The sequence below is a fragment of the Rousettus aegyptiacus genome, unplaced genomic scaffold (genome assembly GCF_014176215.1).
Source record: "Rousettus aegyptiacus isolate mRouAeg1 unplaced genomic scaffold, mRouAeg1.p scaffold_m13_p_8, whole genome shotgun sequence".
Taxonomy (NCBI): Eukaryota; Metazoa; Chordata; class Mammalia; order Chiroptera; family Pteropodidae; genus Rousettus; species Rousettus aegyptiacus.
In genome coordinates, this window is record NW_023416311.1 from 56,072,158 (window position 1) to 56,097,078 (window position 24,921).

General features: G+C 33.4%; 1 protein-coding gene across 2 annotated transcripts in view; it reads left to right on the forward strand.

Annotated features, from left to right (window-relative positions):
* The window catches only part of FAM172A (family with sequence similarity 172 member A), a 352,017-nt gene that overhangs the window by 14,812 nt on the left and 312,284 nt on the right, over positions 1–24,921 (forward strand). The window contains exons 2-4 of one of the 2 annotated variants that reach the window (XM_036225594.1): positions 13,692–13,815; positions 22,214–22,315; positions 23,887–23,987. In XM_036225594.1, coding sequence (XP_036081487.1) covers positions 13,710–13,815; positions 22,214–22,315; positions 23,887–23,987 — 309 coding nt within the window. In that variant the 5' untranslated portion in view covers positions 13,692–13,709. The remainder of the gene's footprint in view (positions 1–13,691; positions 13,816–22,213; positions 22,316–23,886; positions 23,988–24,921) is intronic. The other variant, XM_016164963.2, reaches the window with a different exon arrangement.

Sequence of the window (24,921 nt, forward strand, 5' to 3'; positions counted from 1 at the left end):
GCAAGGCACAGCCCTTGTCCTGTGAGAGGTGATGCTGTGTGTGTGCAGTTGACCATAATACAAAATACAAAGAGCTAAATTCTGTGAGGTACTTAGAGCACATTATTTGAAGAAAATATTCCAGGCATAGTAATTATTGAATGAAAAATGTTTCATGTCTTAAAGTTTCAGCTTCATTTTTTAACTTACCAGTGAATTTTATTATGAAAGACATGGAAAAAGTAAACTCTTAGCAAAGTGAAGTAAATACATTTCAAGTTAAGATTACTCTAAAAATAAAAAAAAAGTTTTTTTCTTTAGAGAGCCTTTCTATAATCCTGAAATGTACTTCTCTCAAAATATAACCACCTTTTTTTCCTCTAAATATTTTGATGTGATAGGAACTGTAGCAAAAAATTTCAGAGAGAGTTATTTATGCCTGTTGTAGTTAATTTCAGCTTTGATGTATAACACATATATTCACCTACAAAATTATTGAGCTGTTGGTTATTTATTAAAATGGCTTACTGCCTAAGACTTGTTTTGAATTTCTACAGAATATTTGGGTGAGGTTTTTTTTGTTTTCCTATTCTTTATATTCTATAATTATAAAATTTTAGTTTTGCTTTATTATTGATAAATGAATATATTTAGCATTTTTCCAATTACTGTATATGTATTTATTTTTAAAGGCATATGGATATTAGGTAGGTCTAAAATTTAAAAATAAATTAATGACCAGTATTTCATAAAAATTGTACTAGAGAAGTCCTAAAATAGTGATTTTCCATGTACATTTAAAATATAAACTTACAGTATTTTAAAAACATCTTTGATATAGTATATCATTTTAATTGATAGCTGTTAATTTTTTCTTTTGGCATAAATGTCTGAATTATATTCTTTCCATATTTACTGTTACTGATTTATTTTTGAAATTTATCTTCTTTGTTTAGGTGTTCCTATTCAGTAGAATACCTTGTCAGATGAATTTCTATGCTCTTCCACTAAATTTATTTGAGTTTACTCTGCCCTTCATTTCTTGCTTTTTCTTATGAATGGTTCTTATTCAAAACTGACTGACAGTTTTGTTGGCTCACTGACTAAATCACAGTAGGATTCTTGAGTTTAAGAAGTCATCTCCAAAATATTGATTGTGTAAGGAATCATTTTAAAATGAAAGGGATGTTACTTTTGGAAATGTTTCAGGACTTTACACAAGCCTGGTACCTGTTGTTTAATGTATGACTACTATTAATATAGAAACTGGAATTGTGAAAGAGCTCACTTTTATGCCCTTCTAATCTATAATTTTATGGTTTGAACCTTTATTTAAATTTGCTTTATATAGTATCTCTGTACTTAGTGATCTGTAAAAGGCCAACACTGGAGGCTTGCAGCTTGCAGCTTACTTTGGGATTCTTACTTGTTTTTGTTTTGGGGTGTGTGTGTATGTGTGTGCGTGCGTGCGTGTGTGTGTGTGTAAAACAGGTTTACATTAACAAATATTAAAATACATAAATGTTTTCATTAGAAATCAAACAAAACCCATCAACCACATGAAGAACAATGCCACGAGTTTACAAAACTCTGCCAATTTATTTATAGTCAGATTTTAGGGACTGAGTAGTCCCTGAGGTCTTATAGCAAAATTTGTGGATAATATGTTAAGTGAACAAATATAGCCTTATTTAAAATCAAGTATAGGCCTTTAAATACATACTCAAACTAAGCATAGGTGCTAATTTTTGATAGTCCAGGCAGCTTTATAATTTTCTTACTGCTAATTTGTGTACCAATAAAGGATGGTTGAATCAACATCTGTTTTTCCGTGAAAGGAAGTTTAACTCTCATGCAGAAAAGCAGTATTTTCAGCATTTGTCATTTAAACAAATAGAATGAGTTTAACAAAATGTATGTTCAGACAAAGCACCAGATAAAAGGTTTTATGCTTGTTTTATTCTCATTCTAACAACAAGTCCTCCCTCCAGTGGCTGCTGTTACAGCATTTTTCTTTTTCACCTTATTTTTTAAAAATAGGGGGTTACTATTTTTTTTTTTCTCAGAATAAAGCCCATTTTTGTGTCATGTAGAAAGACTGGCAGATGATCCTCTGGGGGAAATATTCTTTTGTGACTAGATGATCCCATCCTTTGGTAGCCAAGGGGGCAAATTATTCTGAATTTAATTCTAAGTTCTCATCTTTTTTTTTCAAGTTGGTTATAACTGTCCCTTATGCCAGCATTTGAAAATATTCATCGCTTGTATATGTTTAAAGACAGAATTTACTTGTTATATTTTCTAGTAGCAGTATACCAAGTAAAGAACAAAAACATAAATGACAGTTGTCATTTTGAGAAATGAATAGTTGCATTTAAAAATATTTTAGTATAAAGTTGTGGGATATTATTATTTTTAATACTGGTTAAAAAAAACATAGTCTTCTTGAATAGCTGGTACAAAAGCTTCTAAGGAGATAAATTTTATTCAAAATAATAGTTCCATTTCAAAATAGTCAAAGAATCGAGTTTTAGTGATACTATATTTTATTGACATATAACTGCTCTGAAATTTACTCAATACCCGTTTATCTTTTTTCTTATACTTTCTCTGATAGGATTTATTCACCAGCAGAACCTGCAAATTTCTGACTGGACTCTCAACATTATGTATAGAGAAAAATGCCCCAAAGAACAACTTATAAAAGGCAATGCCATTAAAATTACAATATTCTTTTTCTTTTAATGTTTTTAAATTATTTATTTAAAAATATGTTGTTCATAAATAAAAAATATATGCACCAATATATGCAACAAGGGCCAGTTGTGATAATGTGTACATTATATACCAGTTTAAAGTGACTGCTCTATGCCTGTTATAAGCCATAAGAATATAATGAACAAGTGTAAATTCACCACTTAATCCAAGACTCAAAACACTGTCAATAACTTGCATTAACCTGTGTGTTTCTCCCCATCTCTTGGTTCTTCCACCTTCACAGGGGCAACCACTATTCTGAATTTATGTTTTTCTCTTGATTTTTCTTGTAGTTTTATCACCTAAATTGTGATACCAATAACTTGTTTTCTTTTGGTTTGTTTTTAAGCTCTATTTAAACGTATCATACTATAGTCTTCTGAGACTTAGTTATTCATTCAATATTGTTTGGGAAAATTCTTTCAGTCTTTGAGTGTAGTTCTGATTCATTCATTTTCACTGTCACTACTATTCATCTCTATTAATATACTACAGTATATCTGCCCTCCTACAATTAGAGAATAGCCATTTCTAGTTGTGATGGCCCCCAGTGATCTTTGCTTCTTGATATTCAATCCTTTGTGTAGGCCCCTTCTACATCGAATAGGGTTACCCTCTGCCAATAGAATATCTAGAAATTGATGGTACAGTTTCCCCCTTGTTCTCTGGGCTCTATCTCTCTTGGGAAACCCATAAGCCATGTCAGGGTGACACTCAAGCAGACCTGTGAAGAAGCCCTTGTGGGGAAATACTGAGGTTTCTAGCAACAACATTACAATTCATCCATGTAAGTGAACCATCCCTAGCCCCTATTAAGCCTTCAGATAATTGCAAACCTTGCCAAAATATCTTGATTGTAACCTCATGAACCTGAGCCAGAACTTCCCAGCTAAGCTGCACCCAAATTTCTGATTGACAGAAACTGGGAGATTATAAGTGTTTATTGTTTTTGGCAACTACATTTTGAGGTAACTTCTTATGTAGCTATAAATAATTAGTAAACTGTCTTTTTTGGTGATATAAACATTTTGTAAACGTTTTCACACCTGTCTTCATTTGTACATGTACAAGACCAGGTTGTAGATCAGGTTGTAGATTGTTGGATTGAAGATTATGAGAATGTTTAACTTGGAAATCTCATACCAATTTTTCCAAAGTGGTTGTACTCATTTATATTTTGATCAGCAATATAAATTAGAATCCCCGTTATACTCCATTCTTTTTAACTTTTGGTATTGTGATACTTAATTGTTTTCTAGTCCGGTGAGTATAAAGTATCTTATTATGGTTATATTCACTGATACAACGTAAAAACTGTAGTCTCCTAGATTTTCCCTTAAAAAGTTTAAAGTTTTGATTTTTGCATTTCTGCCTTTAGTCCATCCCATTGTTACCATCATGTAATGCCAATGTATGGAGTGAGGTAGGTATCTAATTTTATTTTTTTATTATGTAGTAATCAGTTGTCCTAATTATTGAAAAGTCCATTCTTTCCCAAGTTTTATGTCATTGTCATCTGTGTCATATGAACCTGTTACAGGAATCTGTTTTGGAGTTTCATTCCATTCTATTGGTCAGTTTGTTTATTACAGTTCTAATGACATACTATCTTTATTACCGTCATACCCAATAAGGCAAGTCTTCCTATCATATTATTATTCTTTGGGAGTGCCATTCTTGCCCATTCTTCTTCCATAGTATGTTTTAAAATAGTTTTACAAATTCCGTGAAAAGCTCCAGTGCATTTGAGTGGACTTATATCGAATCTATTTCTCAGTTAAAGGAAAATTAATATCCTCACAGTATTGAATCTTTCTATCCATAAATATGGCGTATCTCTTTATGTTTTTCAGGCATCTTTAGTGTCTCAGTAACATTTTATTGTATTCTTCTTATAGGTTTAAAATACCTTTTGTTAGATTTAGTCTTACTATGTAGGTTTTACTTTTTGCTATTATAAGTATGTCATTTAAAAAAAAACTGCTTTATAACTGATTGTTGCTGGTATTTATAAATACGCTTTATTTTTGTATATAAATCACTTTAGCCATCTTGCTAAATTCTCTTTTTATTCCTAATAATGTAGAGATTTTTCTTGCTTTTTGATTCTAGAAAATCTTGGTGTTTTTTATTCTTTTTGGTTTTGTTGTTGTTTTAGGCAGTCATATCTTCGGCCAATAATAACTTTTCCTATTTTCAATCCTTATACATTTTATTTATTTTTCTATCCTATTATACTGGCTAGGCCCACCAGAAAACTTTAACGAGAAGTGATATTAGTAAAGTGATGATGGGCATTTTTCTCTGCTACCTAATTTTAAAAAGAATCTTTTTAATAAATTATCAAAAAGAGTAATTTTACTATAAGTTTTCTTTGGTTTGTTTTGAACCCCTCTATCATGTTAAGGATGTTCCTTTTAGTTTGCTATGACTTCTCTTCCAAAAAAGAATGTTGAATTTTATCAAATACTTTTTTACAGATATCAAAGTTACTATTCCCTCCCCCCCTTTTCCTTTAAGTTAATTTAGTGAGTGACATTTGTAGATCTTCTAATATTTTGTAATGTACTTTTCAAGTTTAGTTATTCTCAACAGACAGATTCCCTCAGGGGACTTTGCTGTGACATTGGAAGTAAAGTCTAGTTGTAAAATTCTTGACTTGTCTTAGTAACATTTTATTCTATTCTGCTTATAGGTTTAAAATAGGTCATAGAAAGGGATTCTATCACCTTGTGCTTATATAGACAATAGTAATGAGAACCATTTGGCATATTGTGTTTATGCATAGGTCTGATGACACAAATGGCTTAATGTCTCAGAAAGTGCCCTTTTGACAACTTCAGTGCCACAGAGTTAATTTCCTGTAATTAATAGTGTGGCTGAGTGATGGGTGGCCTTTGTGGGGGAAAAATATTTTGTATAAGCCAGGAGGGTTCAAAGTTCTTTGTTTTTGGAATAAGAGAATTTTGCTGCCACAGATATTTTGTTAATTTAGGCAAGGTATGAATTGTATGTATTGTTGTCTAATAAAGTAAATAAAGTAACTAATATGGTAGTTTAAAAAGGTGACTTTAAGTTTCAAATTCTTAATTCTCTTTTTTAAGATCAGATATTTGTAGTATCATAGCAATACAGAGCCTCTTCAAACCTTTCTGAATTCATCTCCTGTTGGCCCCAGGATGTGGGTATTGTTGAAATATGGTACAAATTCTAGAAAGTACTATCTCTTCATAAGGAATTGGGAAATTATAGAAGCCAAAAAAGAAAAAAAAAGCTATTGTGAAGGAACTTAACATTCCCAGTTATTAACACAGTTAGGTAAAGTGAATCTTCACAGAGATTTTCCCCTTTAATAAACAATATGGACTGTCAGTAGGCTTTGGATGAGTGGTATTTAAATACTTTATTTGCAGTACAGTTGTGGTCTCCACAGAGCTTTACTTTGCCATTAAACTTTATTGCTGGTGTTATTAATCTAGCTTATTGGGTCTAAAAGTAAATTGCTTGATTGTATGCTCAAGTTTTTCTTCAGTTTTTTTCATAGCAAATGGTATGTTTCTCACTTTGAAGTAAGTACAATGTGTGAGATCAGTTGCAATAATAATCAAAACATTGATAATAAAGAATTATTACAAATTTAAGTCCCGGTAGAAATTGGGTAAAATTGGGGTGCTATTAGGTGGTATGTGGCCAAGAGATTAAATCATGACCAAAGCAAATCTGCTTCTGATTCTTACTGAGAGATGTATGCAAGGGATAATGAGAGGCCTGGGAGACAAATTACCGTTGGCAGAGAGCCCCCAAATCACAGAACTGGAACAAGCTAGAGTTGAGCACTGTGATTTACAAAAACTTTATATATAATGTTACCTTTTATACCTAGGAAATAATGTGTTTGCCTGTAATGTCTAGATATAGTAGGCCTAGATGATTGTCAGCCTGGCTCTAGTGGGAGGGATGGTAAGGACATTTGAAGAGAGAAATTCTTTAAATGAGTCTACCTGAAGTCCGCTTATCACACCTCTTTCATGGAAGGAAAAGAGAAGTGCGAGTTGGTCAAATTTCCCTTTTGAGACTGTGCCTTGACCTTTAGCGTTATATCTATAGAGAAGAGATGGGGAGACAGAGCCATTTAATACACAGAGGGACACTGCTGCGATGTGCAGATGTATCTCTTTAAGACTGTTGGAATCACCACCTCAGAAAGAAACCATGTTCCATTAGCAGGCACTCTTTGTTCCCCTACCCTTCTACCAACTCCCCAAAACATCAATCTACTTTCTGTTTTTGTGCATCTGCCTATTCTGGACATTTCATATAAATGGGATTGCACAACATGTGATCTTTTGTAACTGGTTTCTTTCATTTAGCACAATACTTTCAAGGTCATTCATGTTGTAGCATGTATCGATATCATTCCTTTTCTATATTGAATAATATTCTGTTCTATGGATTACTACATTTTGCTTAATCTGTCTTCACTTGATTCTTGATAGACATTTCAGTTGTTTCTACTTTTTGGCAATTATGATACTGATTCTGTAAACATTTGTGTATCAGTTTTGGTGTGGACATGTGTTTTTATTTCTCTTGTGTGTATACCTAGAAGTAGAATGCTGGGTCACATGGAAATCTATGTTTTACATTTTGAAGAACTGCCAGACTATGCTAAACTGGCTGTACCAGTTTACATTCCTACTAACAATGTATGAGGATTCCAATTTCTTCACATTCTCACTAACACTTGTTATTGTCTTTCTTGTTTATAGCCATGCTATTGTGTATTAAGTGGTATCTTACTGTGTTTTTGATTTGCTTTTTCCTAGTGACTAATGGTGTTGAACATATCTTTTTTGTGCTTTTTGGTCATTGTTTTCTGGTCATTTGTGTAACTTCTTTGGCGAAATGTTATTCATATTCATTGTCCATTTTTAAAATTAGGTCATTTGTCTTTTTATTGTTGAGTTGTTAGAGTTCTTTATATATTATGGATACACTATGTCTTTTAACATCAAAGTTTTTTTCTAAAACATTTAGAAAAGTACATTGTTACAGCTTAGATTTTTCAGAAGCGGTTGCTGAGTCAAACTTGGAGTACAAGACGTTTATTAGAGATCATCACTTGTAAGAAGAAGGGGGACAACAGGATTGGTCAGAGGTAGAAGTTGAATTTAATTTAGGCCTGACAAAACCTCTGGAGTAAATATTACCTGTCACAGTTGGCCTGCATTATGCCCAAATGGTTGGGCCTTCATATTTCCACTTGGCTGAGTCAGCTTGTGAGGGTCAGCTTGGGAAAGGCATGACCTAGAGTGAGGCAACTCTGCATCTGTGGCTGACTCTGATGTGGTGAACAGCTGGAGACTGTTTGCTGATTGCACTGCCTACAGCTGAGCAGCAAGTTCCCCTTGAAAGAGCATCTGGAGAGTTCACGTTAGTGTCTACCACACGCATATTATATTTATATTTTAAAATTTAGGTGGGACCTTGAGTTCACAAAGCTTAGCAGAGTTACTAGTACACATATTTATGAAATGAGAAATTTGATGCAGGCTTTGCGAATACGCTATACTACTATTTCAAAATATTAACTACTTTGAAATCTTATGAAGGTAGTTTCTATTTATTCAGTTTGACCTGGACTTATGCACGTTTATAATATAAATTATGTTTTATTGCTTGCTTACCATAGAATTAAGAGTGTCTTAAGTAGCTTATATGACATTTATATTTAATCCATAAAATAGAGGCTACTGCTTGTTTGACATATTCTGTTTTTATCAATAAGAATTCAGAATAGCAAACCAGATAAACTGAGACATTCTGGTTGATAGCCTTCATATATATATATATATATATATATATATATATATAATGAAGTTAACTACCACAAACTTGCTCAAACTCCAAATTGTCATACTTCCTGATAACATAAATTAGTTCATGAGAGTGAAAATCTTCTGTAGAATAAAGAAACTGGAATTGTTTTTCTAATTGAAGTTGAATAGTTTGGCTCTAACAGGATGATAGAGGAGAAGGAGCTCATAACAAAGGGTCAGAAGACCCTTTGTTGTCTTAACCAGACCCTGGGTTGTCTTGACCAGGATACTTAGCTTCTCAGAGTCCAGGATGCCTCATCTCTTTAAAATGCAGATATGTCAATTCTGCCTACCCCTGCCAGTTGTGGTGATAACCTAATAAGATAATGGATTTGAAAGGACTTGATGATTTTGTGGCCAACACGTGCATTTAGGAGGTAGTTAGAACAGTGTTGTTTTTTGGACATTCTTAACCTTTTCCAGACACATATTTTAATAAAATTGGACAAGAATACAAACAGATTATTTCAAAAAATTAAGTTTCATTATGATTATCCTCAATGTAGGCTTGGAGACCCAAGTCAGCTCGGTAGGTATTTGTTGTGGAGTTTAATTATTTATTCATAGAATTCATGCAAATGATGAATGTCATTTTTCATTCTTGTAAACTGTACTGATTAGAATATCCTTCTTGGAGCTTGAGCACAAATTAATTAGAACACAATTAGTTTTGATTTTAGGTGGATTACAAATATTTACAAAAGAATTTATAGTTTGCAAAAAGTTTTTATGTACACTCTTTCATGTAACCTTTATACTTGCCCTGTGAAAAGGAAATGCTCTTTATTGTTGTTCCCATTACTTAGGCTAGAGAAGTTGTGACATTCTCAAAGTAATTCAGCTTCTAGGTGATAGAACTGAGATAAAAAACAAACAAACAAACAAAAAACACAAAAAACCTGGATTTTTCATTTCAAACTTACAATATCATGTTGCTTGGGAAACTAAGGAATTATTTTAGATAGGCATAGATTGGAACTAAATATTCCTACTCTGAGCTAAACCTTGATCCAAACACAGATTACATTCTCTATAGAAGCTACCATTTTCTATGCATCAAGAGCCCATTTTTCCCTGGGCTTTGTCTTCCATGTGTGCTCCAGCTTGATTCCCTCATGCTTCAGCCTCTTCCCCAATGTCCATATGTCTGGGTACAGACAGACACACACATACACACTCTCTCTGTCTCTGTCTCTGTCTCTGTCTCTGTCTCTGTCTCTCTGTCTCTCTTTCAACCGTACAGTTTTTGCACCATAGTGTCAGAACTATAATCTGTCCAGCATTATTATTAACTAACCTTTGCTGCTGAGGAACTTTTGAGTAACATGATATTTTAACTGTAATTTAGGTGGGTCTTTTGGTTCCTCACGAATCTCTGGTACGTCATATGTTGCACTTTCAACTGTAAGTAGACTATTGTGAGGTGGATTTGCAGAGCCTGACCTAGTGAGCCTAGGTTCTTTAGGATCAAATGAGCTCCAAGGATTTCAGGGAGTTAACCCAATTTTACTTGTCTTGTGATATATTTCGTACATTCATCATTTAGAATGTGGTGGTGGAAAGGCCTTCTGTTGCAAAAATGATCTATATCTAGTTCTCATTTAATACCTGCCTAAAAGCAAATAGACATGGAAAACTAAGGCTTCTGTGTATCTTTCTGTACATTTTAGAAGTGCTCAGGCCATATTTTGAGCAAACAGAAGCTAAGAAATATTCTACTTTTCATGTTTTGAAATGCTGACTGGATGAAGATTACACATGACAAGTTATTTACAGCTTTATTTGTACATAGTGGATTCTCTGTTGGAATCATAGGGAAGAAGATATGATAATTGCTTTGTGTAGTTCACAGAATGAAATCGCAAACTGAGATGTTTTGAATCTAGTTTATACTGTAACCATTTCTAAGAAACCATATTTAAACAGCAGTGGTTATCATGAAGTATACAACATGTCAACTGTGTCCCAATTCATATCAGTAAAAACCTTCCACCACTTTATTCCCTATAACCTAACCTCCATCAGATAATACTCAATAAACTATGTGGAGTGCACATATTAATATATATCAAATATATCAAACGGCTTGCTGGCTGCATTTTCAGTAGTGTTTATCTGTGGTCATGCAGGTTATAACTCTGAATTCTCATTAGGAAAACTAAATTGAGGATTTGTAATTTTCTGATTTAGTTTTACCAGCTGTGCCACAGCCATGGAAAATAACTCAAAAGGGTAAAAATCTAACAATGAAAAGAGAGCAGCAGACAAATGGCTTTTGCTTCATGTTTACCTGCTTTGCATCTGCTGCTAATAAGGTTTAGGGTTTCAGATAGTAATTAGCAGTCTCCTAACTTATATATTATCACTTCAGTGAATTGCAACACGTATATTTAGGCTATCTCATATGGAATAAGAATATGATTATTAATTGATATTTAATATTAGGAATCTTGAAAATAATTCTTTAAAATGTGGATCTTTTCTCCTCTTTTACTCATTTATTTGTAAATTTGACAAATATCCATTGAGCTCCAAATATGCCAGAGGTTGTGCTGTGAACAGATATGCTACCAGTCCTCATGGAGATCAGAGTCGAAAAAGAGAATCTGTTATTAAACATGGTAGGGTACTTAGATCTTTTAAAAAGCCTTGTCATGATATAATTGACATATAGCATTATGTAAGTTTAAGGTGTACAATATGCTGATCTGATGTATTGCAAAATGATTACCATAATAAGGTTAGTTAACACATCTATCACCTCACATAGTTACTGTGTGTGTGTGTGGTGAGAACCTCTAAGGTCTGCTCTCATAACAACTTTCAAGTATATGATATTGTGTTGTTAATTGTAATCATCACACTGTGCATTAGATCCCCAGAACTTTAGAATATAAATCTTGAAAATAACTCATGCCAAAAATATTTTATAATTTCACTTTCATTAAAAGTCACAATGAAATAATTGTATAAGTTGTTCTGTTTAGAACTCAGACAGTTTGGTACCAATGAAAAATAACTGAACAGTTTATGTTTAGAATAAATACTGAATTTTCAGAGGGATAGAGTAGAAAATGCAAGAAGTCCCATGTTGCTAGTTAATTAGTTGTAGAATTGCTAGCAAAGATGGAATCTTTCATTATGAACATTTTTCTTTAATTTCTGCTACAGGATGGTGTAAAAGTTGTTGGTGAAACTGTGCACAAACTTGTGGGACTTCACAGATAAATTCCTAAATGTAAATAAACAGCTGTTACAAATACTTTTTTTTTTATAACAGTATTATAATTATCAGTCTAGGTATTACATATTTTATTTGTGGCTCTTTGGCACTTTGATTTGGCAGCTTTAGAGTAAGCCCCCACTCAGGTCATGACCATGTCTGTTTGACTCACCCTTGTACTCTAGCATCTTACACATTGCCTACTCTGTAGAACAAGATATGTCTCTTGAAGGAATATAGACACATTTTATTTATGTAGAATTTATAGCATTTTAAGTTATCTATTCACATAAGAAAAATAACAATTACTTGCATGTTAAGTGAAAATGCTTTCCCAGTCAAAAATTGTCTTATATTCTAGTTATTACTTTTATGGAACCTCACACCATTGAGAAGCAATATTATTGCTAATGATAGCAATGATCAGCTATACACACCTTCTATAATATTAATTCTCAACCACAAGTATCTGAGCTACATTTTATAAATGAGGAAACAGAAGATTTTGGATATTAAATGATCTTTTCTCTGGCCCAGAGCTATTTTAAGTGGTGAAGCTGGGACACATTTACAACAATTAGAAAATATAAGCCAGGATATGTTGAGCACTTAATTATGCATCAGGCACTGTACTTAATGTTTTACCTTTACCGTACTATAACACTATGAAGGCAGTTTAATTTATCATTTCCATTTTACAAATGTAGAAAATGAGGCACAGAGAAGTTAGGTAATGTGTCAAGGACACATGGCTAGTTAATGGTAGAGCCAGAGTGTCCTTCCTTTTACACCACTCCACCGACAGATAGGGCAGCATTAATTTAAGACCATTTGGAACATTTATAGTTTAAAAAAATTACTTTCAGTACTTTCTGCTACACTCTGTGAAAATGCCTTAGTTTTTAAAGATAATTATAAAATGTACCTCTGAATGGAAATTGATGTTTGCTTGTGGGTAGCGAGTCACTTGGATCTCTTAATCAGAGGAATAGTCGATCTTATTTTATTCTTGTCATGAATTTAGTCTGTATATAATTTCATTAACAATTATGGATTGACTAAATTAATGTTTTTCCATTGTATTTAGTGTATTTTTTTCTTTTAATTTTTAAGGCATAGTGAAGGTTTTTTGTTTGTTTTTGTTTTTTGTTTTTTTTACTGTTCATGGACACCTTGGGGAAAACCATCTATTTGTAATTTAAATGCAGAATTAGATTTTAATAAATCATAAATAATTTTATGTTATTACTGTTTACTGGAGTACCATTTGTAGAGTATGGTTTCCCGACATTGACTGTGACATAATTTCATATTTAAAAGGGTTAATTTTTTCACTTAAAGTTGTATTTTGAATTATATTAGATGTAATTTATAGCTATTTTATGTATTTATGTATTTTCTCTGATTGTGCATGGTCCAGGAAAAGACATTCTGACCTTGTAAATGTCACATATTTACAGTTTAAAAAGGAATTTAAAGTTTTGAAACTACCTGGAGATATATTTTTTTTAATTAGATGATAACTAAACCTCAATAGTAGGTTTAGCTAAATTCAATTCAGCAACATTAGGTACCTGTATGTACTAGAAGGTGTTCTGTTTGGTGACATGTGAGATATAAAGATGGAAAAACTTAATACCTCTATCCTGGGGCTTGTAATCTATTAGCTGACCCAGACAAAACACATAAGTAACTATAATGCAAGGCAGGCTTTGATAAGTACTGTAGTATAGGCAACAAAGTGCAGTGGGAAATCAAGATAGAGATTAATCCCAACTGGAAGAATCAAAGAAGTGCTCCATGGAGTAGGTAGGACTGAGTAGAGCTTAATTTATTGCTTTCATTCATTTTAGACTGTCTTCTGAAGATTGATGTCTGTTTTCTTGAGCTCTTTAATTTTGTTGCCAATTTGGATAAACATGGCACAAATCCAGCAGGGAGGTCCAGATGAAAAAGAAAAGACCACAGCACTGAAAGGTACACACTTAATTTGCTTTTTCAGGATATTTTCATTGTGCCTAACCTTTGTTAGGTATAGGAATGGGACTTTTTAGGTGACCTGCCATTAGTTTCCAATTTAAAATAAGAATAGCATTTAATCTACTTGTAATTATTTGTATCCCTCACGATAACTATCTCGTCTGAGATGCAGTCTGTACTCAGTACATGAATCATAGAATCATGTAATTTTGCGGCTGTAAGAATTCTTAATGCTTTTCTTATTTAAGTCCTTATATTTAATGGTAAAACTAACACTGTAGGTTCTGAGAATTTACTTTTGAGTTTGAAGGTGAAGAGGTCAGTTTTGATCTTCACAAAGAGCTGTTTCAGTGAATTGCTCAAAATGAAAGCCATCTTGGAAAATGTGAGCAGAGAATGGGAAGAGAATTGGAGACAGCTGTAGACAACACTATGGAAGGTTTTACTGCATTTTGTGTGCTGCTGGGAATGACCAATACACTCAGAAAAAATGGTTAATTTAGGAGAGAGGACAGGAATGTCTGTGAGTTTTTATCTAAATAGATTTAGAGTTTTCTCCTAGATAGATTTTGTGTATCTTTAACCTTACTTGATAATGTGAAAATTTGGTCTCCCATTACATTTTACACTTCCACAAACAGTATATAAGAGTTCAGATTGATTTTCTGGATTTTGGAGGTGACATTAAAAGAGTATGGATAGGGTCTAAAGGTAGAACTGTTTGGATTCAAACTCAGGTTTTTCCACTTACCATGAACCAGTGGCTTAACTGAAACTTTTTCTTCATTAGTACAGTATGAATAAGAAGACTTAGTACATGTGAACTTGGAATGATTAATGAAGGAGTTGAATTGGAAATATTAGAAAATAAAATGTAAATGCATAGGAAAGTATATTTTAGAACAAACTGGCAAACTGAATAAAACTTTATATCTAAGACAGTCCTGTTTATCAATTTTTTCTTTTATAGATTATGTTTTTGGTATAATGTCTAGGAACTCTTTGCCTAGCCCTAGTTCATGAATATTTTTTCCTGTTTTCTTTTAAAAGTTTTATAGTTTTAGATTTTATATTTAAAATAATCATGCATTTTGAATTAATTTTTTTTATAAGGTATGAGACTTAGGTCAAGGTTTATTATTTATTTATTTTTGTCTATTGATGCCCAGTTGTTCTAGCACCATTTGTGAAAAACTGTCTTTTCACCATTGAATTACTTCTTCGCCTTTATCAAAAATTAAGTGGGCATATTCAGGTGGGCTTGTTTTGTGGCTCTTTTTTATTCCATGGATCTGTATCTGTCTCTTCTCCAATACCATACTCTCTTGATTACCATACCGTATAGTAAGTCTTAAAATTGAATAGAATGATTCTTTCTACTTCATTTTTTAAAAAAATTGTTTATCTATTCTAGGTCCTTTGCCTTTTCATGTAAATTTTAGAGTAAAGTAGTTTATATCTGCAAAAAAATTTTACTTAGATTTTGATTAAGAACTACATTTAAACCTATAGACGTATGTGAGACTGGACCTCTTTGCTATATCGAGCCTTCCAATATAGCATGTGTCTCTCATTTATTTCGATCTTTTGTTTCCCTCACAGTACTTTGTAATCTTCAGTATATAAGCCTTGTATACTTGTTATTAGATTTATACTTGTTTTAATTTTTTAGAGTGATGTAAGTTGTATTGAATTTTTAAATTCAATTGCCACATGTTTACTGATAATTTACGGGAATACAATCAAGTTTTATTATATCTTATGCTGATGTTACTTATTAGTTCTAGGAGTTGTTTTGATAGATTCCTTGGGATTTTCTATGTAGACTATTGTGTGATTTGCAAATTAGACAGTTTTATTTATTTCTTTCCAATCTATATGACTTTTATTTTCTTTCTTGTTTTTTCATGCTGGCTAGGCCTTCCAATACTATGTTGAGTAAGAACAGTGAGAGCGGACACTCTTTTCTTGTTTGCTAGCAGTCATAGTAAGTGGTACCACTTCTATGTTTACCTCTTAATTTCTAGACTTGTGAATATTGCCCCTGACAGGTGGCAGGGGAAAGAGTCTGACTGGTTTTCATAGAATGGGTCATCCTCTCCACTTAATATTAAAATCTTCCTCTCTTGAGGTCACCTTTTATTGAACATTCACTTAAGACACAAATATCTTCACTTTTTTTGTCTATTCAGAGATGTCTGTTCAAATACCTCTTTTCCAAATTTTCTTGTCACCAGTTTTCCAATCATGTTCTTTCCTGGGCCCTGACTGTCCAGCTAAACCATTGACCACAGCCATGAATCATTGTATAATCACACGTCTGGCCCAATCTCTTTCCAAACAAACTAAAGAGCCAGGTGCACTGCTCTCAGTTCTGCTTGCTGGAAGGGATTTCTCTTCACTGCTGTCTGTCAGAGATGTCCCAGAAAGGGACTATAGTGCTTCAGCTGTCCACTTTTGGGTACTGCTTGAATATCATGCAGAACCATCTATAAACCAGACCCAAGTTTTCTCTTCCTCTGTCATTTGATGGTAGGAACTCCCCATGAGCCCTTAAGTGTGTGCCAATAGATAGAAGGTGGTGTAATAGAAGTGGAGACCATAGGCATTTGAGCTACTTCTTCATGTAACTTACTTTTGCCTTCAGGGCCTGCTCTGTCCTGATCACATATAAACCACTTCTGTTTGATGATGGAGTACTGTTGTACACACCCAACTTTGTGACTTAGTAGGTCAAATAACACCCAGTCATGATGGGCAGCTAAGATTACGTGGTAACTTGGTAGCCCGTGATTAAGCATTGAGTCTTTGCTGAGTCCCAGTAGCAGACTAAAAGCTGTTTCTTAAAAGGAGAGTAGTTATCTGCAGTGGGTGGCAGGGCTTTGCTATAAAATCCTAAGGGCCTATCCTGTGAGTCACCTATAGGGGCCTGCATAAGATTCCAGACAGCATCCCTATCTACCACTGACACCAGTGGATCTGATGGATCATATGGCCCAAGCTGCGGGAGCAGCTTGCACAGCTGCAGAGCCTTTCTTATTCTGGTACCATACAAAAGTAGTCGCATTTCAGGTAAATGGGCTAGAGTAACACACTCAAATGGGGACTTCATTGCCTCCAACATCCAAAGGCCAGTTGCAACAATTTAGTCTTTGCATTAGAAGAGATATCTTGACATAACCCACATCATTGGACCCCTGGCAATTACAGTGGAGTAGAAAGCCCTTGATTTTGGTCAGATTTATTTTCTATCCTCTGATGCACAAATATCTTACCAATATTTCTAGAGTAGTTGTTATACCTTGCTTACTCGGTTTAATCAGTATAATGTCATCAATATAATGGACTAGAATGATACCGTGTTGAAGGGAAAGGTGATCAAGATCAGGTGGACTAAATTATGACTTAGGACTGGTGAGTCAATATATTGCTGAGATAGGACAGTGAAGGTATATTGCTGGCCTTGCCAGCTGAAAGCAAACTGCTTCTAGTTGGTTTTATTGACAGTGATGGAGAAAAAGGCCTTTGCCAGATCAATAGCTATATACCAGGTACCAGGGGATGTATTAATTTGCTCAAGCAATGAAACTATGTCTGGTATAGCAGCTGCATTTGGTTAAGCTTGATGATAATCCATTGTCGTTCTCCAAGTTCCATCTGTCTTCTGGACAGGCCAGATAGGTGAATTGAATGGAGATGTGATGGGAATCACCATTCCTGTAACTTTCAATTCTTTGATGGTGGCATTAATCCCTGCAGTCCATCCGGTAATGCTGTATTTCTTTTGTTTTACCATTTTCTTAGGTAGAGGCAGTTCTAGGGATTTTCACTTGGCCTTTCCTGCAATAGCCCTCATTCCATAGGTCAGGACACCAATGTGGGGATTCTGCCAGTTTCTGCAGTATCTATTCTAATTATGTATTCTGGAACTGGAGAAATAACCACAGAGTGGGTTTCAGGGACTACTGTAAGATAGATCTGAGCTAAAACGCCTCTACTCTGGTGAACCACCGTGACCTTTTGGGTCTCCTATCTGTCATTTCAGAGCCAGTGTCCACAAATCCATGAAAGGTCTGATAATTTCTTTTTTCCCAGTGCAGTTACCCTGGTAAAAGACCATAGGTCCCTTTGGGGGAAAGATAGGAGAAAGATTAATAGTATAATTCTTGGCAGTGTACCTGGATCATTCCTTATGGGGACTTGTTCTCCTCTTCTCCAAAGAGGCTCTGATTGTGTACCCTGGCTTAAATCTGAGAATTGGCTGTGACTCTGTTTTTATGATTCAGGTTAGACTTTTGTTCATTCAACCTAGAACTTTTCTGCTTATACATATCAAGTAAGAATTTAGTAAGCCTCCTAACTCACTTCTAGAAACATTATGTTTAAATAGCCAGTGCCATTGGTCTGTGCAAGTCAGACTCTTCTGGTTACTGGTTTGACTCTACTGTCCATTACAGTAACCGTGCCCACACTGCATTTGCCAGTTGGGTGACCGCTGCCACTTGGCTGCTCCATCCCAGGATCCAGTGACTCGCATTGCATTTAGGTTTCTTAATTCTATGACTTTAATTTTCTCTATAAGGTTTAGCATAAGAGAAGATCCACATAAAGCTCTTCATAGATGTTATGGTTCTCACAAATGTATTTCTCATAGTAGTGGGCAAAGGAATGTCTTCTGGACTCCCCCATTGTGAGTAAGTAGGTCTTCAGTGACAAATCCACTATAACATTCCTATCTTCGTAAACCTTTGAATCCCTTCCTTTACATTAAGCCAAAGCAAAGTCACTCACTGTGGGCCACCTTTTAGTCTGTTTCAGCCAGCCAAACTGTTAGAGCTCTTTCTAACTCCCCAAGCTTATCAATCAATACAGAAGTTCTACTTAGTGAGACTTTATCAATAAATATGACCTGATTGTTTCTTCCACCATTATCTTACATCCTTAATATCTAGTCCCACACATGTTCGCTGGATTTCTGTTTGTATAAATTTTTGTTCTATTCAGGCCTTCAGTGGATCAGATGAGGTTCATCCATATTGGGAGGCAGGCTGGGGAGGAGATGAGGCAATCTGTTTTGTTCAGTCTATAGATTCAAATGTTAATCTCGTCCAGAAACATCTTCACAGACACACCCCAGGATAATGTTTAAGCAAATATGTGGACACCCCATGACTCAGTCAAATAGACACATAAAATTACCCACCACACCATTCTTGGGTTGTTTCCATCTTTCAGCTATTGTGAATAATACCTCTGTGAACATGGGTATGTAAATACATGTTTGGGTCTCTATTTTCAGTTATTTGGGGTATCAAGTAGTGTTTCTATCTAGTTATTGTATATGCTTATTTGAAGTTTAGAATTCTAGTGTAGGTTATGTGGGTTTAATTGTACTGTATTTTATAGGTGATTTAAGGGATTTTCAATGGAAATATTTTATTATACTAGATTTTTACCTTTATTCAGTTGCTTTGGAACCCAGTCTCTGTGTAAAGTGCAGCTGTACAGTATTGCTTTCCTTTTACAAAGCAGAAAAATATTCTGACAATTCCTTTCCACATGTTTTCTTGATGCTAATGAAATAAAAAAATATGTCTGCTTTTCTAGTTGACAGAAGTTTGAGGAACGCCTATTTATTGTTCATCTTATCATTCAAAATAACATTTTGATCAAAGCAAAAGCATATTTCTGTATTCATAACTGTTTATTCTTTATAAGGTAATGAACAGAAGGGGCAGAATATTTTAGGGTTGATATGACACATAGAATAAGTATGGTAATTTTGAAAGAGCACCGAGTTAGGTATTGGGAAATACATTATTTTACTAATTGCACTTCACCATTAAGGTACAATTTAAGGGCAAGCCATTTTACCTCTTCGAGCTCATCTCCCTTGTCTGAAAGAGAGTGAAGATGATAATACATGGTACTATTTTACAGGGTTGTGATGAGGTAAAGTATGTGAAATCTTTAAAATGACATACAGATATATTAGGTGGCATTTTATGATCTGAGCTGATAGAGAAAATGACTATTAGGCATAATACATCTGTTTATATATTGGATGGTTTCTATGCGTCTGTATAAAAGTTTCTAAGTTTTGAACTATGGACGATGACTGTGAAGTAAAGGAATCCAATTTTGCCCCAGAACCTCAATCCATTGGAAGAAGCAAAGTGAGAATCTTCTAGCCACGCCAAGCCAATTTTTGATATTAAAAAATTTATTTTACTCTGTTTTGTAAAGATTTGCATGCTATGTAGAACTTTTCTAATGAATTAGAAATTTGTCAGCATGTATCCCCCTTTTCTAGCCCAGTGTGTATATTATCTGATATTTCCATTTTACTAGAGAATTTGCAAACTTTTAATGTTGCATGTTGAAGATGATATACATTTTGTGCTAGTCGAGGTTTATTTGAGAGCGGTTTGAAGAGTACCAAACACTGATTTTTTAAATAAGTTTTTTGATGGCTTATTTTTGTGTCTTATAGGGAGAGACTAGACACTGGAAGTAGTAGATAGGCTTACTTTTTCTCTAACAGATTTTGATGAACCATACAGATGGATTTGTTATATCTCTGTGAGAGACAGAAATAAAGTGTTACTTCTGAGATTTCTTTTGTAGAAAATGAACTGGTTTGCTTTATTACATATCCTAGGAGCTTTTTCTCTTCAGGAACTTGAGTTAGAATGAAAAATCTCAAAACTTAAACTTTTTTAAAAAATACATCTTTTTGGAACTAAACAAATTCGAAGTTTATCTTTTTATTTTTCTGAGTTTCAGTATGGCTCTATGATAGCATATAGCAAGAATTTTTGCCTCATCCCATAATATGAGCCAAAAGATATCATTAAATGATTGCTGACAGACTGATTCTAGGGCTGGGGCAGGGAAAATACAAGATAAGCCTCAAGTTTCTTGTAGGAGAAAGTTCTAAAGAAATGCTCAAAAGCAAATAGATGAGAGCACCTCAAAGGGATACAAAAGCCAGCTGAAAAGAGCTTACGATGGCCAACATTGTAACAATTTTAGGAATAAAGTAAATGATGTAGAATTGGATTGTAACCCAAAATATACAATAAATATCCATGAGTCCATACTGATATAAATAAGTGATTGCATAAATGTGTAAATTTATGCAGTTTTCCATACAAAAGAATTACAAATAATATTTGTAGATGTTTTCTACTCTAGGAGATAGAGCATGAATCCAGCCTGCCCTTTTTGAGTGTGGGCTAGACTTAGTCACTTCCAAGGAATAGATTATGGAAAAGAAAAAATAGTAATTTCATCGTGACGAAGAATGGCAAACACTATCTCACCAACTGATGAAGGTTAACATCCCCAGTGATGTCCTGTGGATATCATGTTCCCCTTGATATGATATGATGAAAAGGGCAGTTTACTTCTGTGGTATTCTTTGAAAAAACTTGTAACCCTAGTGTAATCGCAAGAAAAAAATGTCAAATTTAAACTGAGGGTCATTCTACAAAATACATCATTGATACTCCTCAAAACAGTCATGATCATGGAAAAGAAGCAAAGACTGAAAACCGTAAAAAAAAAAAAAAGACTGAGGAGACATGCTAACTATATACAGTGTGGTATCCTGAATGGAATCCTGGGACAGAAAATGGACATTAATAGAAAAGCTGATGAATATTATCTAGGCTTAGGTAGTAGTAATGTACTAACATTGGTTTCATTTTGACAAATATGCCATGGTAACATAAGATGGTAATGATAGGAGAATCTGGGTACAGGTTATACAGACATTATCTGTATTGTTACACCTTTTCTGTAAATCAAAATGATTCCAAAATAAAATGTTTATTTAAAAAACCTGTTGACAATGTTTTCGATCATATAGAATAAAATGATATGAAGATAAAAACTGCTTGTGTTAACCAGTTTTCTTTAGTTAGCATGTTTTATTTTAGTATTGTGATTTCCCCCTAAAAATGGAATAATATGCTTTATTGCCACTATTTAGATTTACGTTTCTTTATCCATAAACAATAGTTTCATTTATATGTAAAATTTAGTGACCTTTTAAAAGTCATATTTGAAACTTTTAAAACTATAGGAAATTAATAAACTATAAATTAATAGCTATATATTTTGAAAGGAAGAAGTTAATAAATTACTGTAGTGGTCCACACTATCTGAGTTGTGATTATTTTGAGAATTATTATTTCGAAAGTGCTTATGCTATGTCGATGTACTTCATTATAATATAGCACTCTGAGAACTTAAAAGTTTAATAGTAATATCAGACAACACAGAAAGTTATTTAGTAGAACAAAAGAATACTTAAAATAACTTAAAATATAATCTTTATTAACTGAAAATTAATATAAGTAAGTTTCTTCTTTTTTTTTTTTTTTTTTAGATTTATTATCAAGGATAGATTTAGATGAACTAATGAAAAAAGATGAACCACCTCTTGATTTTCCTGATACCCTGGAAGGATTTGAATATGCTTTTAATGAAAGTAAGTGGTTTATACTATGTGCAATAAGTATTTAACGATGCTAATAGAATCATAGGTCAGATATTAATTGTTACTTTTATTTTGAGAAATAATGTCTTATCCTTTCATGGTGAAATTCTTCACTTAATTAGAAGAACCACATTATTCGCCATAGTTGTCAAGTCATTGAAACCAATGGACATGCATTAGATTCAGCTTATGTATTTCAGCCTTGAGCTTTCAACTCCCTGGTACCCAGTTGGAATTCTCAATTAAATTATATAGAAATATGCTACTGTTTCACATGTTATTTAAAATGAAATGACTGGCAGTGATTATTTGTGGCTATTTTAAAGGACAATACTTAATTTTCTATGATTTTTTTCAGACAACATCTTTATTTTAAAATTTATTAATTAAGTTCTGAATAAAATAAAATTTGCACTTGGCATTTGGAAGAACATACCATAGACTGCCAGAATGTTTCTGGAACAATGAATTATGATTCATTGGATTAAGAACGCACTGTTGTACTTGAAGGGTAATGTTGTTACAGGCTAGATAGTGTTTGAGTTGTAGCTTCCTATTTGTTGTTCTACATCAATTAATTTGGTAATCTGTCATCACTGTTAGTGGATATCCCTTTACAATATCAGTTATACTAGAATATTAAATGAAGTTAAATAGTAGATATTAGAAACTTTGATCTCTTTTCTAATATTAATTTTCACGCTTTTTTAAAAGCATGTCTTATGCCAAAATATATATGAGTAGTAATATTTGGTTTTTTAAATTTCTTTATATTTTAATTATCAGAATTAAATGAGACCTCACCTACTCTGGAACAGAGAGTGCCATCCAATGGAAGGAAGGGACCTGGGAAGAAATTCCTGGGTTGTCCCAGGCCTCCCCATGTTTTATCTGTGCCTCTGGATTACTTGCACTCTTGAGATTATTAGTAAAGTTCTTAACAGTAAAATCTCTGAATTAAGTGAATCTGACTTGAGATTCCAAGCCTGCGTTAGCTGACTGCCTCTCTCTAATTTCTGTTTCAAATTCTACCCATATTTCAAGGCCTACTTGAGAAATCTCACTGAAACCTTTTGAACCTGTTCTAGCCTCTAGGGATCCTTCATTTTTCAAAACTCATTTTAGACTTTATTGTCTACATGAATTGCCTGTGGCAGTATTTAGATTGTTGACTAACTTCATTCTTGTTTAACTTCCTGAAAAGTTGCTTAACTTTTTAATACTTATGCTTTTATTCCTCGGGTAGCCTCTATGCTTAAGAACTGGGATCATGTTCCTGGCTGTGGCTAGCAAACATCCTTATATATTGTAGTCTCAATTACTGTTCATTTACTTTAGGTTACAAAATGAAGATCGAAAAGCATAGCGTTTTAGTACTTGGGGTCATTCTTTTATAGTATTTGTACATGAATCATACTGATATTTGAAGAAAAAATTATTAAAAAAATGAAACTCTTTAGAGAAAGTTCTTTTAAATTTTTATCAGATATTATTAGTTGTACTTTCCATATTATTATGTAATATACTCTGAACCATAGCAATATTGTTTGTTTATCTTCTAGAGGGACAGTTAAGACACATAAAAACTGGGGAGCCATTTGTTTTTAACTACCGGGAAGACTTGCACAGATGGAACCAGAAAAGATACGAAGCCCTAGGAGAGGTATGGTCATATATATACAACTTCAGCCTTGCCTGTTCCAATTTTAAATGATCCAAATAGAAGTTTTGAAGTTGAAGCAGTTCATGCACTCTTTCTACAAAAGGTGTTTTAAAAAGATTTCGCTTTTTTTTGGTTTATTTTTAATGGTTATTTTAGAAATATATTTCAATTTAAAAGTTTATGTCGTTAAACAAACATATTTTTCCCATGCCTTAATATTTTGTAGTGAGTCATTGTAAAACAAATTTATGCAAATTTTAATTAAACTTTTTTTAATGTTTCAAGAGAATGACTCGTCTGCCGTGCCATGAAGAATAAGTATTCTTTTAGGTGTTTATCTTAAAAAAAAAAAAAAAAATTTACCCTTGTTAACTTTGTGAGATGAATATGTTAATTATATTGATTTTGATTATCATTCTACATTGATATGTAGATCGAATCATCACTTTGTATACTTATTATTTCTTAATAAAATTTTGAAGGTTCATATTTAAATGAAGAAAATTGATATTTGGCTAACAAATTGGGTATAACTCATTTACCTTTGACTTGATAAAGTATTAGGCTTTGTAATCATTGGATATTTCACATGATACCACTGGTAGGAGCCTTTGAAAATGTCATATGTCATTCAGGTGAATATTTTGTTAAAGCCTGAAGTTTTACTCATTCTGTGTCCTGTTAAGTATTTTTAGTAAAGTGTATATGGATACATTTGTTTAGTGTGATAACCTGACAGCTATTTTACCTTTCTAAGGAACCTCTGACATTTCTCTGTGCCTTTTTGGCCCTTTAGTGAAATAATTAAAATGGATTACTTGGTTAAACAATAGCATAAAGAATATATGAAACAGTTTGTGTTTGCTGTGAGACAAGTCTTCATAATTTTTTTGAGTTTTTGCATATCTCTGAGCAAAGCTATTGAAAGCTTTTT